Source organism: Epinephelus fuscoguttatus, linkage group LG17, assembly GCF_011397635.1.
Source record: "Epinephelus fuscoguttatus linkage group LG17, E.fuscoguttatus.final_Chr_v1".
Lineage (NCBI taxonomy): Eukaryota > Metazoa > Chordata > Actinopteri > Perciformes > Serranidae > Epinephelus > Epinephelus fuscoguttatus.
In genome coordinates, this window is record NC_064768.1 from 5,398,375 (window position 1) to 5,414,587 (window position 16,213).

Below are 16,213 nucleotides of genomic sequence, written 5' to 3' on the forward strand. Positions count from 1 at the left end.
CACTGTCCAATTTCAGGATCCCACCATACGTTCATTGTTCAGGAGGTTCACTAGACTAAGCAGCCTTTTGGGTTCTTCTAAGTAAGTACTGTATAGAATAATGGGACTGGGAGGATGGTGTAGGTTTAAATTTATTAGACAAGTACATATACACCAACAAGACAGTGTACAAGCGGTGTCACAAGAAAGTTTGTTTTCATTCATAGGCTTCATTGTCTTTCCATCAATACCTGGTGGGCTGGACTAGGCTCAAAATGCCCGGGCCGATTTTTTGTCCCAGTCCAGCCCTGCTGGGTATCATTAGCTTATTGGATCAAGCTTAAGGGAAGTGGGGCAAAGAATCCAACTGCACAAGTTCTACAAAGCTGCTGGGAATATTCCAGGTTTCAGAGGAAAGGGTTTAGGTGGACAGGAAATGAATGGGCCAAAAAGTATGGGTTAGATCATTTAGAATTCACACAGCCCAGTCCAGTCAGTATGGTCCCTCCCTGGATCTACCCTGAAGCAAAGGTGGACATGAATGTTTGTAATATGAAGAAAGAATGGCGACTGAGTGAAGTGGGTGAAAGAACTAGTGAATACCTAAGAACTAGGTATTACATCTACCTCAAAATATTTACAGATGAATCTGAGAACACAAAGGAGTGTGTGGGAGCAGGGGTGTACATACCATTATTTGGAGTGAACATTTCAAAACGCCTGTCAGACCACTTGTCAGTATTCACAGCAGAAATGGTGCCTGCAATTATCAGTCTACAGTGGGTGGAGGAGGTCAGACCAGATAGGGTGGTGATATGTACAGATTCAGTTGCTATTTTGGAAAGCCTACAGTCAAAAAGCATAATCAGGGAAGATTTGTTCATTGAAGTACAGCACAGTTTGTTCAGACTTCACAGGGGTGGAATTGAGGTACAGTTCTGCTGGGTGCCAGCTCATACAGGGGTGAAGGGAAATGAGGTAGCTGAAAAGGGCTCTGAAAAAAAAATCAATCAATCAATTTCAATCAATTTTATTTATAAAGCCCAATATCACAAATCATAATTTGCCTCACCATAACAATCACAATGAATGGCTGGAACTGAAGGGGAAAGAGAAAAGATCCAAGTTGTAAGGAAAGCATTATTCAGCTTTCTGAAAGAGACCCAGTTGATGGGTAGAATCTAGAGGTGGGGATATGACGCTACACACTCTTGTACAGTAGGTGGAGGTATGCACCTGAACGTTGCTTGCGATCCGCCATTAAACGAAAGAAGAAGACACTGTGTCGTCACTTCCTGAAAGTATTTCCAACATGGAGTCAAGCGGTTTGAAGCTAAATTTCTGGGAGAACGGACCCAAGCCCGGACAGTTTTACTCTTTTCCCGGGGGCGACAGCAACAGCGGACCGGGCACATCATGCGGGCCGGTCAGACACACACTGTGAGTGATCTACTCAGACAGAACCGAGACTGCGTGCCGTTAATTTCAGCCTGAACTCCCCTGTCGGTTTCGGTTTGTGCTCCGCCGCTGTGCTGTATCATCATGGAGAAACCATAGCTAACTGATGCTAAGCTAACTGATGGTTTACACCGTTTTAACACTTTTACAGTTAAATAAAGATACTTAAGAACATATTTGATAAACTAAAACAGTAGGGAAGGACCAATATTGATCATTTTAAAACTGGAAAAACAAAATCGTATTTTGTTCTTATTGTCTTTGTTTTGCTGACTAACTGTTAGCTGTGTTAGCTAGCCACTGACGGCTAATACATTGGAGGAAACTCAGGTTTACTAAAATTATAATGGCCGCGTTTCCCCGATCGCTCTTAGCGCTAAGAGCTTCTTAAGAACGCTTAAGCTGCCCGTGAAAGAAAAACGCGTTTCCCAGATCGCTCTTAGCTTAAGAAGATCTTTAACTAAGAAGGAGTTGTAAGATCGAGCTGACCCACTCTTAACAGTCTTCTTAGACCAAACGCTCACAGATCCAGCTGCGTCAGGCAAATTGATATTACACTTTGCAAGGAGATGTTAAAACAGTGCGCACCGTATATATTTATACCGCTTTAAAGTAGGGATGCACCGAAATGAAAATTTGTGGCCGAAGCCGAATAATATTAAACGCTTGGCCGAATACCGAGTACGGAATACCAAATATTGTTGTTTAGTTTTTCATTAGTTTTTGCAGATGAACCCCCTCCAGATTAGTGTTGTCACGGTACCAAAATTGGGACCACAGTACGATACCAGTGAAAGTATCACGGTTCTGAGTAGTATCACTATACCACAGTGAAAATGAGGCAGATGTGCCTTTTGTCATTTATAAAAAGATAAATCACTTTTCTGTAATACATCACTGATGTTTCAGTGGAATAAATTACTTATTGACTTATTCATACTTCAAAAACAGCATCAATAAGTGATTAACATAGGGGGGATCAAAATAAATTAATAAAATAAGAATCAACCAGCCACCCTCCTCCCCTTCATAAGTAAAGAACAGTCCCTAAAGTGCGGTGAGGTTTGTGGGCCGTGAACGGCTCGTTTCTCCTCTGACATGCCACATACCTGTGTTCGGCTGTTCAGGTACTTTGGGGCAGTCATGACACCAAGAAGAGGATATTATTGGAGCCGACTTCTCCGTCGTGGTAAGCCTATGGCCGCCGTATTTGACAGGAATACATTACTGTCTGTGTCTGTGATCCCCGTTCAACCCACAATCGGTGGGATTTGCCTTTTGTTTCTACTGCTGGTTGAAATCTGTAGGCTGCTCGCACAGCGTGCTGAGTGATTTAAGCCTATTGTGCTCGCTCAAAACTATTTTTAGTCACAAATGCGAGTGCGGTGACAGACGGATCGCCACACTGCCATCATTTTACTCAGCCCGTCACAGCACGCTGTTTGATTGCATTATCAAAACACGCCACTATTATTCGGCCTTGCTTTTAACTTATTCCACCGAATACCGAATGTGTGTTTTTTTGCAATATTCGGCCGAATATATTTGGTTACCGAATATTCGGTGCATCCCTACTTTAAAGTATTTAGATCTGTTTTATACTTCAGATTTATATTGTTTAGCATTATTTGGTGACAGAAAAGAACGAATCTCATTCTGCAGGGAAACGCGTGTCCTTACTTTGCATATGACAATAAACACTCTGAATCTTGAATCTATATGTTTTATTAAGACCCTATGTGCGCTCAAAGCTGTGGCACAAGTTACGCACCGAAATCTGGCAGAAGAAAAATAAGTATGATGAATAACAAGTGTGTTCCTGTAGGCTATGTGCTGTGCACATCAGGGACACTAAAATGAATCATAACTATCATTTATTATAATTTGTCCGCACATATTCCACATCTGTACGCACACATGAGATAGTTTACCGCATCCAAAAAATGCGTCAGGGCACAACAGAAACACATCCACCCTCCAAAGCTGCCGCATTCAGATATCAGGCAACTGACAGGTGTAATTGAGCACAGCTGGAACCTCATCAAGTGATGCTCCACCCGCTACTCTATATAAAGGCGTTGCCACATCACACGTGTGAGATACCATGGCTGCTTTACAGTATATTCTCGCTGCTAACCAACAGCATCGTCGTGTGCGAAGCCAAACCGTATATGTAAATGTATTTGTGCGTCAGCGCTTCAGCCCACTCGATGTGCTGTCAGACTGGGCTGTCCAAATGAAGTACCGGCTGCCCCATGCTGAGATACAAGGCCTCATCAACTAGTGTCTCCACACATCCGGAGGGCAACCCGGTGCAGTTTGGCCCTCAGAGGTGCAGTGCCTGGCTGCGCTGCGTTTTTACGCAGTGGGGAGCTTCCTGGAGGTGGTGGGAGACATCACTGGCCTCAGCAAGGCGTCTGTGTGTTTTTTGTTTAAATATAATACATTTCCTCATGATTCTCTTACCAAGATTACTTCTTATTTAGTAGTCTTGTTTTCATCATGAAATAGGTCAAATATTTATCGTCTTAGTTTTTTATTAGAATCATTAGAACACACATACACACAAGCAGCAGGGAGTTAGTGCGTTAGGTAGCAGTGCTGTGTTACTTGATTAAGTGGTGGGTGATCGATTTGCCTGACATCGATTGATTTAATTTCAGCGCTGTAGTAGTGGACAACTCCTGTTAAGAGCTTCTTAAAGAGCGATCTTAAGAGCGATCCTAAGAAGGGAATTAAGAACACATCTGGGAAACTTGGTATCTTAGCAACCCTTCTTAGCTAGGACGTTTCTTAACTGTGCTCTTAAGTCTTAAGATCGCTCTTAACTGGGAAACACAGCCAATAACTATTGAACACAATTTACAATCAGCAAAGCAGGATGGACACATTTATTTCTCTATCTATATAAGTATCTATATATGTAGATAGATAGATACGTGGAACACAACACCTGTTACAGCTCTAACGGGATTATGTGATCATACCTCTGCCACCTCCGAGAGCCATCTCAAAGCATAGTTTTTTCTTCCTTTTTAACTGAGCACGACAGCAATTAGTTCGCTCTCTCCGTTAAAATATTGTTAACTTTGACATGGTCCAAGCTAGCTTAAGGTAAACATCTGCTCCCTCTGAAGATTATTTATTTTTTCTGATTGCTTGTTAAGAGATGCTAACACATTCAGCTAACATTCAATATAATTTAGTATTAACTGTAGCTCCATGTAAAGTGAATAAATGTGATGTTTCCCAGCTAATCCTCCCTTCGTCTGCTTTAACGACGCAGTTTACATGTTTTTATCTTCTGAATTTAGCAGCAGACTTCAGTAATAGTAATATAAAGTAGTTGTAAAAGACTTTTGGCATCAATCTTTTTATATGATATAAAGGAAGTACGGTAAATCAGTAACACATTCACAGCCCTAATGACTAAATACATATTTCAAGGTATGTTGCTGAGCAGTTTTCTAATGTAGGTTGAGAATGAAGTCAGATGGGTAAAGGCGGGGATATCATGTACTGACGTTGAGTGACGGACCTGTCAGTCTAGGTGTCATTCTCTTCTGCAAATTCTGATTTAATACTTTTTCACTACTCATGAAACTCTTGGGATTTTATTTCTCATATCAGTTGTACCTTTTGCGACAGGAACAATCCCTTTTTGTTCTGGTTACAACACACAGTTGCTGAAGACAAAAATTTAGCTTAGACAGGTCGTTAGTCACTACAGACATGGACAGTGCATGACCAGAGCTCTGCAAAGACATTTTAGAAAATGCCAAGTTAACATTAGTTAATTATTTGTTAAAAAATAAATCGGTATGTGCTTAACTGAAGGCAAATTACTTTAGAAAAGAGCCAGTGTTGGCAGTCAGCCACCAAGAGTAGCCACTGGGACTAACCTCAGACAGTCTATAGGACTAACTAGTTTACTGCTAGTTGCACTCAAAATCATTTCTACAGGAATAAGGTGGCTATAGATAGATATGTTAGTTAAAACATAAAATATCTAAAACAAAAATTGAGGGATAAGACAATGATTATATTACATAAGTACTAAATAATTAGGGTTGCACTATAATATCGGTATGTCAGTGGTATTGACCAATATTTGCTCTAAAATGAATCAGCCAGCATGCGTTTTCTCGTTTTGCCCAATTGATAAATACTACATACATTGAAAAGCACTGTATTTCATGTCTCCATCTGCTGGTGGGCCACCACGATAAGATTATGCATGCATAATATGATGTTAATTCCACTACAGAAGACACGTGATGATCGATTTTGGTTATCTGTCAAATGAGTTGTAAGATATTGTCATATTGGATATCGGCAAATAATAAATGAATAATAATAAATAAATAATTGAAATAAACAATGTAATAAATATAGAGAATTTAAATTAAAGGTAAGTACATTCAAACAATAATTTGTATAATCTTATACCTCTTAGCAGATCTTTTGCAAATTCATATATTTAATGCATCTGTGTCGTTTAAATGTATATTATATCTTGCCTTACAAGAATTGTGGTAATCAGCAGATGTTCCAGTTCATACATACATCTACGTGCGATTTGAGTTCAACAGATAAATTCTTTTGTAGATTTATTTGAGTTTCTAGACCTGTAAAGCATCTGAACATCATTTTTCCTCTGCAGTTTAAGATAATATTTCTAATTTGTTGTATAACATTATTGTTCACTACTTTTATTTTTTAAAATGTTTTCTCTATCTTATTGAGTTTATTAATGAAGGTTGTTGTTGTTTCCTCAAAATGAGTTCTCTTTGAAGAGTGAAACTGAAAGGTTGCATTCAATCACTAAACCAGCAAAGAAAAATTAAGAAGGTGAAATAGTCGTTTGTCTCATGTGTACGGGATTTTTAGAAATAACTCCTGGGTTTTTTCACATGATTTAATCATCTAATTGGGCCCCCATTAAAACAAAAAAAAACTTTGGCCAGCCCTGCTTTAGTTGAACATAGTTGTACACAAGGCATCTATTGCACGTCTGTCCATCCTGCAAGAGGGATCTCTCCTCAGTTACTTCCTGAGGTTTCTACCATTTTTCCTCCTGTTTTTTTCCCCCCATTAAAGGGTTTTTTGGGGGTTTTCCTTATCCAAAGCACAGAGAGATGTCCTATGCTGTAAAGCCCTCCTAGGCAAATTGTGATTTGTGATATTGGGCTTTATAGGTAAAACCTTGAAAAATGTGCATTTAAAGAAAAAGAAGACTTAACATTATGCAAAAATTAGAATATAAATTAAATAATATAAATTTGTAGTAGACAGGTGCACAGGAATTTCGATAGATAGATAGACAGACAGACAGACAGACAGACAGACATAAATATGATGGACAACGTTCATTGCTTTCAGAACATTTTTCACTTACAAGGAATTTGCTTTTTTCTTTTCTTTTTTTTTTTCAGTGCGTACATTAAACACACAAAATCATATTAAGAGGAATATAAATAATGCTGCAACACTCCAGAACATAAATGTAGAATAGGAAAATTATAATAAAATTGAGAGATACATGTAAAAAGTACAATAACATAATAAATATGCACAATATTGCTGTTACAGAATAGGCGATACAGTTTTGTGCAGTATGTGCCAAAATATCAAGCAGGGGATGTATGAAAGTTCACAGTAGAGCAAATAGGTGCAATGTGTAAATATAATAATCCAGGATGTGCGTTAATGTAAGGTATTACTTTAATACAAACAATTGTTTGATTGTTCAGGTAATCTTTCAATCTTACTTGAATGTGATTAGTGACATAATTTAGTTAAACTGTCAAAATTTGATAACAGAACAAATCATTATACTTCTAAAGCACTGTTTAACCCAAGCATCCAGTGTATGATATAAAGATTGTTTTATCAGATTTTGGAACTGCAAACATGGCTGCAGCTTTAACTTTAGAAACACTGGGTCATCAGAAATGTTGGATTACACAATGAAAAATTCGCTTACTTGTCATCTTACATTTGTATTTACCTTTGGGGTTTTATTTTCTGTAAATTGTATATCCTTGTGTGATAGGCCACACTGCCAGCAATATATTTCAGGTGATAAAAATCCACCTTTTTTTCAACATCTTCTTATTTTGTATATAATTTACCAGAAAACTCATGTTCAAGTTATTAAAACTTCTTTAATCTCCAGAGGAAAACGGTTTCTATGAACAGATACAGTGTAATTGCGAGCTTGTCTGCCAATGTGTTGGTCTTAAGCTGTAAATTGATGAGATATCAGGAAAGCCCTTCTGAGACTGAACCTCCTCCCTGTCTCCCTGCAGTAACCCCATGGTAACCGGGACGTCGGTGCTCGGAGTGAAGTTCACCGGGGGCGTCATCATTGCTGCAGACATGTTGGGCTCGTACGGCTCTCTGGCCCGCTTTAGGAACATCTCACGTCTCATGAAGGTGATGGTCTCTGCAGACACAACATAACTGTAGCAAACACATTTTAGCATTTCCCCTAGATCAGAGGTTATCGATTGCTCTTCAACCAAGGACCCCTTCCTTATAAGAATACACTATGAGGGGACCCATTAATTTATGTCCCTTGGAATAATCTAATGCAGCCTGTTTTTTACACTCGTGAAAAATCAGCACAAGAGAGGAGTTTTAGATCTGTTAGATTAGAACAGTAATCTACCATCTTAGATTTAACAATTAAAATATTATTCGTTGAACAATGAGGTCTTTTGTTACATAAATAGAAAATAATAATTTGTGCTACAGAAACACCTTGATAATCTCTGCCATAGATCAACTAGATACACATTTGAATTGAATAATTGTAGATAAGGAAGATGACCATTTAAGAGAAGTAATTACAATAATCAGTTCTTCTCTGGTGGTCCAGAGCAGCAGCTGATGTTTCTGCATTGGCGTTTGTCTCTTTCAAAGAACTGTAATAGTTTCTGACTGCCTTAGTTTTTTTTGTCAGCCATTGTTCGGTTCTAAAAATGTGTCTAGCTGCAACTGCAGAGAATAATGCTTTGGTCTTTAACAGATTTACAGCTGTGAATATATGAGAAATCTAATGAATATAACACCATGACATACATGAATAAAGCCCTGTTTCCACCAAGCGGTCCGGTATGGTTCAGTTCAATTCACTAGGTGTTGTTTTTGTTTTTTTGTTTTTTGTTTTTAACCAGTTTTCATTTGTTTCAAGCAAGTTTTCACTTGAAACAGGTAGAGAAATCTACCGGTGGAGCAAGATCTTTTTTGCTTGTAATAAGAACAAAAGCCTTGCTCCACTGGCAGATTTTTCTATGTATTTCAAGTGAAAATTTGCTTTTAGCTAAGTTACATACTGCAACATACTTTTTCAAGTTGGAAGACGAGTTTTTGTAGGCCGTGATATAGTTGTTTGCGGTAAACACAGCAAACCCTTCAACTGATACGAATCATTCTTTGTATCAAAAACCTCGAACATGGGCTTGAGATATGGCCACGGATGCTAGGGGCTGGGGGAAGTTTCTCCGTTGGTTTCTTCATCCAGCGCTGCTGAAGCCATTGACACCACTATCACATGATGTGGATGTGAACTGCCAAAGTTAAGTTTCGTTTTAAGCATGACGTAGTACAGGTACGGCAGTACGGCTAAGACAGAAAAGAAAATTCATCAGCTGACGTAAGAGCAAAAGTAGCGAGTAACGAGAGCATCAATAGAAATGTAGTGGAGAAAAAAGTACAATATTTGTCCTTCAAATGTAGTGGAGAAAAAGTAAAAGTATCCCCCAAAAATAATACTCAAGTAAAGTACGGATACTCAAGTAAATTTACTTCGTTACTGTCCACCACTGTATATTAGTAAACTTTAACTATAAAATGAAGGGATGTTTTGCTGCCTCTTACAGCAGCTGTAGTCTGTGAAAAAATAATTAAATTAATTGGGCAGACTGCTGGCAACTTTTAAGGTGGAATGTTAACTAGAAATGTTACTCAGTGCATGAGGTGACGATTTGAATCCATCAAAACACCTTAAATTTCAATGTTTTTATATGACATATACTTTAAGTAATGAGTGGATCTACAAGCACTTAAAAATACACATTAATTTGGACCGGATTATGTGAGCGTCATATGTTATAATCCTCACTTGGAGAGAGAAACATAATGGAGTGCCGTTCCTGTGGGCTATGGCAAAAAGCCTTCATCAGCCTTGATACCGATCTTTGATATCGGATCGGGACATCCGTACTTAACACTCATATTTTTATATATTATAACATATGAATTAATGAAATCATTAGCTCCTTGTTGTTCAGGCAGGCGGTCCAAAAAGTGGGGTTGACAGTTTTGGATGTGTCTCTACTTCAGGTTAACAACAGCACCATCCTGGGAGCTTCAGGAGACTACGCTGACTACCAGCATCTGAAGCAGATCATCGAGCAGATGGTGTAAGTTGACAGAAATGTAACCTCCTGCATGTAGAGCTGCTCCGTGCTCAGATATGAACTTCGTTTTTTTTTTTTTGTCTGTCAGCATTGACGAGGAGTTGCTTGGTGATGGTCACAGCTACAGTCCGAAGGCAGTCCACTCCTGGCTGACCAGAGTGATGTACAACCGTCGCAGCAGGATGAATCCTCTGTGGAACACCGTGGTGATCGGAGGTTTCTACAACGGAGAGAGGTCAGTGCTCTGTAAATGAATTTGTGTTGTAATTGTCGCACTATTTCACTGCTGTCCTGGAACATTTTTGTTCCTGTTTCAACCCCATAAAGCACTTTGTGACTTTAATATGAAAAAGATAAATAAAGTTTATCATTATTATTATTATTATTATTATTATTATTACTATTATCATTATCATTATTATTATTATTACAAACAGCATCTTGTGAGCTGCAGTTAACCAGTCGGCCATCTTGCCTCCCTCTAGTTTCCTAGGTTACGTGGACAAGCTGGGTGTGGCCTATGAGGCTCCAACAGTGGCCACAGGCTTTGGAGCGTACTTGGCTCAGGTGGGTGAGTCAGTAAACTAAAGCCCTGTTAACACTGCAGCTGAAAGTTTGTTGATACACAGTCCGACAGACACACCAAACCGACATCAAAGAACTAGTGGCAATGAGAGCTGACTGCTGTATCAGTGTCTCAGCCAAAAAGTCGCACATGAACAGACCTCAAAGACTACAGCTGACGGCCAACCTGCATGTAGGATTGGCGCCTGCATAAGAGGAAATACCTCTCCATGCCAGCAGATGGCGGTCAGCTGTATTCGTCATTCAAAAAGGGAAACAGGAAGAGCATCTTGATGCTAGTTAGCCAGTCAGCACTTTAACAAAACAATCCAATTTTCAGAGAACAGAGCATATTTACCTTGCGCCAGTGAACAATAACACAAACTATCAGGAAACGTGTCAAAAAATGCTCAGTGGCTGACGAGGGGCAACAGTACAGGACACTGCAAAGACTAGAGCAACAGATGCATTAACATTGAATGACGGCCGATCGTCAGCTTGGTGTGTCAGGGCCTTTAGATTTATACTTAACAAACATTAAATTAAAATATGACACATGGAAATAACACCTGTAGACACAAATCTGACATCTCATTTTTCACGAGCTACTGATCTCATGGGGTGTCGGTGGCTTAGTGGATAGAGCAGGCGCCCCATGTTCAAGGCTGTTGCCGCAGCAGTGATCTCAGGAGCCATGGCTTGCCAGGCAGTATCTTTTTTTGTCATTGTCTTTATAATGACAGGATTGTGGGTCAAGGTTTGTGGCTCTGGATATTTTTCAACCTCAGCAATTAGTCTCTCCTCATCCATTTGTCAGCACACACAAGAGACAGCAACACAGTGTTCTTTATACATCCATGGTGGGGAGAGGAGTCGAGCTGCCATAGAAGCAGAGAAAAAGAGCTGTACAGTGGTGTAACAGAGTGGAGCGTGTTACCTCACTGAATATTTTTCGTCGAGTTACAGACAAACAGGCAATTTACATTTTGTTGGTTTACTCATTGAATTAACATGAATTAGCGAACAGCTTATCTGGCTAAACCCTCTTAATAATTCCATCTGTAGGCATCCAAGCAGTAATTGACCTTTTGCTAAGCTCCGCCCCTTTGTGATGGACAGAGCTAACTGCACTCCCCCGAGGAAATATTATCATATTTTTGGAAAGTGAAATAGTGATTCCAGAAAGAAGCAAGACAGAGGGGTCTACAAAATGTGCTTGAAGGATATATCCAGGATGTCAAACTGACTGAGCAGCAACAACAGGCTAAAAAGACCAAGATAGAAGCCAAAGCCAAACTATAGGTTACAGATCACAATGTAAAATTGAATCACCACATCACTGGTGATCGTGACAGAAGACAATGAATATAAAGGGAAACTTCGTCGATATTGATCCAGCTGTGTGGCATCACAGTGTGTGCAGATGAACAGTGTTTGGCTTTGTCTGCGCACAGTGCGATGACATACAGCTGGTTGAATATCTGCAAAGTTTCCCTGCTTCCCTTCACTGGTTCCTGTACAGCAGGGTCAGTCTTTTTTCACAGTTGTCATTAAATAGCAAAAGCAGCATGTGTATACATTCAGTAGGCGAAAAAAAGTCCAAAAAAGTTAATAACTTAAGAGTTATGGTGAAAAGGTAGTTTCTTGCAACCCTAGAATTAAGATAAAAATATTCACAAATGAAAAAACACTTCTGGTTGCTGATAAGTAGTGTTTAACTTTTGATTTAACACTAAAAATTAAAACCCTCTGCGCGCACTGCAGCGCAAGCAGACAGATGTGCAGCATGTGTCACTGACACCAGACTCAGAGCGCAACGGACCAGTGGAAAATGTCACCATCAGCATATTATTTTACATCAATAAAATCTATTTTATCATTATTTTGAGTCACATTGTTGAAAGAATTTAGTCGTCTGTGTTCAAGCAGGATAATAGGTCTCCATTCATTGCACGTCAGGCTTTCTATTTCCTTGTCGGAGATGTTTTCTTTCTTTCTTAATTACATGATAGCTATTCTCCCTTAACTCACCAGTAAAGATTACCTTTGTCCATTTCAAATAACCCGTGGCAATAATAATATCCCTGTTCTCTGATTTACTGTGAAACTTTATTAGGCAATTCATGCAACAATCAGACTAGATGACTTCTTTACAGGGCCTAATGGGGTTAGTGTTGCGTTCAAGGTCCCCCAAAAAAACGGGAGGGAAAAAAAAGGCCGAATATTCTTTTTTTTTGGTGTTTTTTTTTGTTTGTTTTTTTGTTTTTTTCACAATCGAATCCCGTGCCATTGAACGAAGCTTCGAATTTTTTGGGTCAGCCCTAGAAACCTCAGGAAGAGCAACTGAGGAGGGATCCCTCTTCCAGGACGGATAGACGTGCAATAGATATCGTACAGAACAGATCAACATGATAAACTAACAGTAATCTGTATGACAATGTCAACGTATGTCAATTAGCTTTCATTTCATCACACTACACTTCACTGTGTTATTTCCATGTTGTGTTGTTTGCACATTGTTCTTTTAATTGATACTCTGTTTAAAGGTATGTTCTTGTACTGTTATATATTATATTACTGCCTTTCACTGTATACTCATATCTGAAACTAATATGCTGTTACATGCTCATATGTTAGCACAGTTTTTTGCATCATATTCTATTTTCTATTTATATAACACCTCCACATTAATACACTTAAACACCAAGTAACAGTATTTAATCGTACCATCTGTCTTGTGTACACTGTTAACGTAGGCTTTTATATCATACTACAACACACCACTGTCACCTTACCTTTTAATTTTATCTCCATATGCTCTGTGTAATTTTCTATTTTTTATTCTATTCTTATATTTATTTATTTATTGTAGTTTCTCTGTTTACCTGAACTGTTTAGTGTGCTGCTGCAACAGTCCCCTCTGGTGATCAGTTAAAGTTTATTTTATCATTTAACTGTTATTACATTTAAATATAGAATATTAACAAAAAAGAAACAACACTCAAAATAGTGTTTGGCCTCTGTTTTAGCCTCTGATGAGGGAGGTGGTGGAGAACAAGGTGGAAATCACTAAGCAGGAGGCCCGGGAGCTGGTGGAGCGCTGCCTAAAAGTCCTCTACTACAGAGACGCTCGCTCCTACAACAGGGTGAGTTCACTTAACCTGTAGACTGATCCTGAGTCAGCTGTTTTAAAGCAGTACTGTTGGTAACTGCTAATGTTATATAGTTTATATTTCACTTCTTGACTGGTTTGACCATATCATTTAATATTATCGGTCTCCTTTTCACACGTATACTGCCGTGAAGTTTAATGAGTTACGTGATGTTTTTGTTTTAGCATGAGATCGCCATAGTAACAGAAGAGGGCGTGGAGATTATTGGACCTCTGTCATCAGAAACCAACTGGGACATCGCTCACATGGTCAGGTAAGATCAAAGGTCGCAGGATGGTCCCCATAAGGTTCCCCATGATAACAGTCAAATAAAATGAAATAGTTGGTCGTTTTGCAAAGTGTCAGTGATATTCAAGTACGGATGTAGAACAACTTTAAGTCCAGCTGAGAGTTTGCTCTCAGAGTGTGCAGCTTCTTAACAGTAAAAACCCTCCAGCTGTACAGAATCTGATGAAAGAAGGGCAACATGTAACAAGGAGAGACTGGAGGAATTTAACTGAGAAGCAGGTGGAGGATTTGGCACTCTGTTAGCAGAGACAAACCTGATACTGATGTTGAAGCAAATATTAACTGTTTGCTGTTGATTTTTAAAATTAAATTTGAATTTTAAAGTCATTGAACAGTTTTATCCTTTCATATAACAAATCAAAATAAAATTTACATTATCAGAAACAGTTTGCTATTTTTTTCCAGACTTGCCTCATAATAAAATTTAGTTTCTTTGTGTGAAATACTAAAAAATTATATCTGCTGATTCCTCCTAAACTTATTGAAATCAACAGAGAAAACAAATCTTTCTGTTGAACTGGTCACAGTCATTGATGAAGACTTACAAGACAGAGCTTCTCAAGAGGATTAGCGATGAAATGCAGTCTGAAAAAATTATATATATTTCTGCTTTTCAAGTGTCATTAATGAACCTTAAGGTGATAAAAGTTGTAATTGTAATCATGTTTTTTTTTCTGCAGTGGGTTTGAATGAGGATGAGGTGTGACTGATGAAGCCTTCCATCAAAAACAATTGCAACTTATCTAACCCAGTTTAGTTTTTTTCTGATGTTTATTCTAACTTTTGTATGATGGAAAATAAATGTAATAAATAAAAAAGGAATTGCATTGTTTTTTTGGTTTCATTTGTGTTTTAAACAAATGTGGTTGACATTTAAAAACTTTAAACTGGAAATCAAATGTTCCTTTTTCCCCCAGATAAATCATTTAAAGTTTTGCTTATTAAATCATGCACATCACACCATATTATACACTGCTCAAAAAAAATGAAGGGAACACTTCAATCACACATCCCAGATCTCGATGAATTAAATATTTCAGAAAAAATTTTTTATTGATTACATAGTGTAATTCGTTTAGACCAATTCATGGAAACCAAAATCATTAACTCATTTAGGACTGGATTCAGAATCATACCCAAAATCAAAGTGAAAAAATCAGATCACAGGCTGATCCAACTTCTGTGAATTTCCTCAGGACAACTCATAATGTGGCTCAGTAGTGTGTATGGCCTCCACGTGCCTGTATACATTCCCTACAATGTCTGGGCATGCTCCTGATGAGACGACGGATGGTCTCCTGGGGGATCTTCTCCCAGACCTGGATCAGGGCATCAGTCAGCTCCTGGACAGTCTGTGGTGCAATATGGTGGCGGTGGATGCTACCATACATGATGTCCCAAAGGTGCTCGATTGGATTCAGATCTGGTCTGGGTAATGGCAGGCAATAGCATCAATGCCTTCGTCATCCAGGAACTGCTGACACACTCCAGCCACATGAGGCCGGGCACTGTCATGCATCAGAATGAACCCAGGGCCCACTGCACCAACATATGGTCTGACAATGGTCTGAGGATCTCATCCCGGTACCTAACAGCAGTCAGGGTACCTCTGGCTAGCACGCGGAGGTCTGTGCGGCCCTCCAAAGATATGCCTCCCCAGACCATCACTGACCCACCACCAAACCGGTCATACTGGAGGATGTTGCAGGCAGCAGAACGTTCTCCATGGCATCTTCAGACTCTGTCACGTCTGTCACATGTGCTCAGTGTGAACCTGCTCTCATCTCTTAAGAGAACAGGGCGCCAGTGGCGAATCTGACAATTTTGGTGTTCTCTTGCAAATGTCAATCGGGCTGCACGGTGCCAGGGTGTGAGCACAGGCCCCACTTGTGGACGTCGGGCCCTCATGCCACCCTCATGGAGTCTGTTTCTGACAGTAAGGGCAGAAACATGCACACCAGTGGCCTGCTGGAGGTCATTTTGGAGGGCTCTGGCAGTGCTCCTTGCAGTGCTCCTTACTGTTCCTCCTTGCACAAACAAGCAGATAGTGGTCCTGCTGCTGGGTTGTTGCCCTCCTACGGCCACCTCCACCTCTCCTGGTGTACTGGCCTGTCTCCTGGTATCTCCTCCATGCTCTTGACACTGTGCTGGGAGACACAGCAAACCTTCTGGCCACTGTGCGTATGGATGTGCCATCCTGGAGTAGCTGCACTACCTGAGCAACAGTGCTGGACTGGCCATCGGGCATACCGGGCATTTGCCCGGTGGGCCGATGGTAATTTTGGGCCGGGCCTTTTTTTTTTTTTGTTTAGTCGTGTCATGATA

The 16,213-nt window shown here is 39.6% G+C and overlaps 1 protein-coding gene across 1 annotated transcript; it reads left to right on the plus strand.

The window, feature by feature from the left end:
• The first annotated feature begins 1,259 nt into the window (after positions 1-1,259).
• psmb4 (proteasome 20S subunit beta 4) lies at positions 1,260-14,720 on the plus strand. The gene is made up of 8 exons (XM_049601637.1): positions 1,260-1,419; positions 7,749-7,875; positions 9,787-9,866; positions 9,952-10,098; positions 10,349-10,430; positions 13,457-13,573; positions 13,765-13,853; positions 14,569-14,720. Exons 1-8 carry the CDS (start codon positions 1,292-1,294, stop codon positions 14,579-14,581), a joined length of 783 nt encoding a protein of 260 aa, XP_049457594.1. The 5' UTR covers positions 1,260-1,291; the 3' UTR covers positions 14,582-14,720.
• Positions 14,721-16,213: the final 1,493 nt, after the last annotated feature.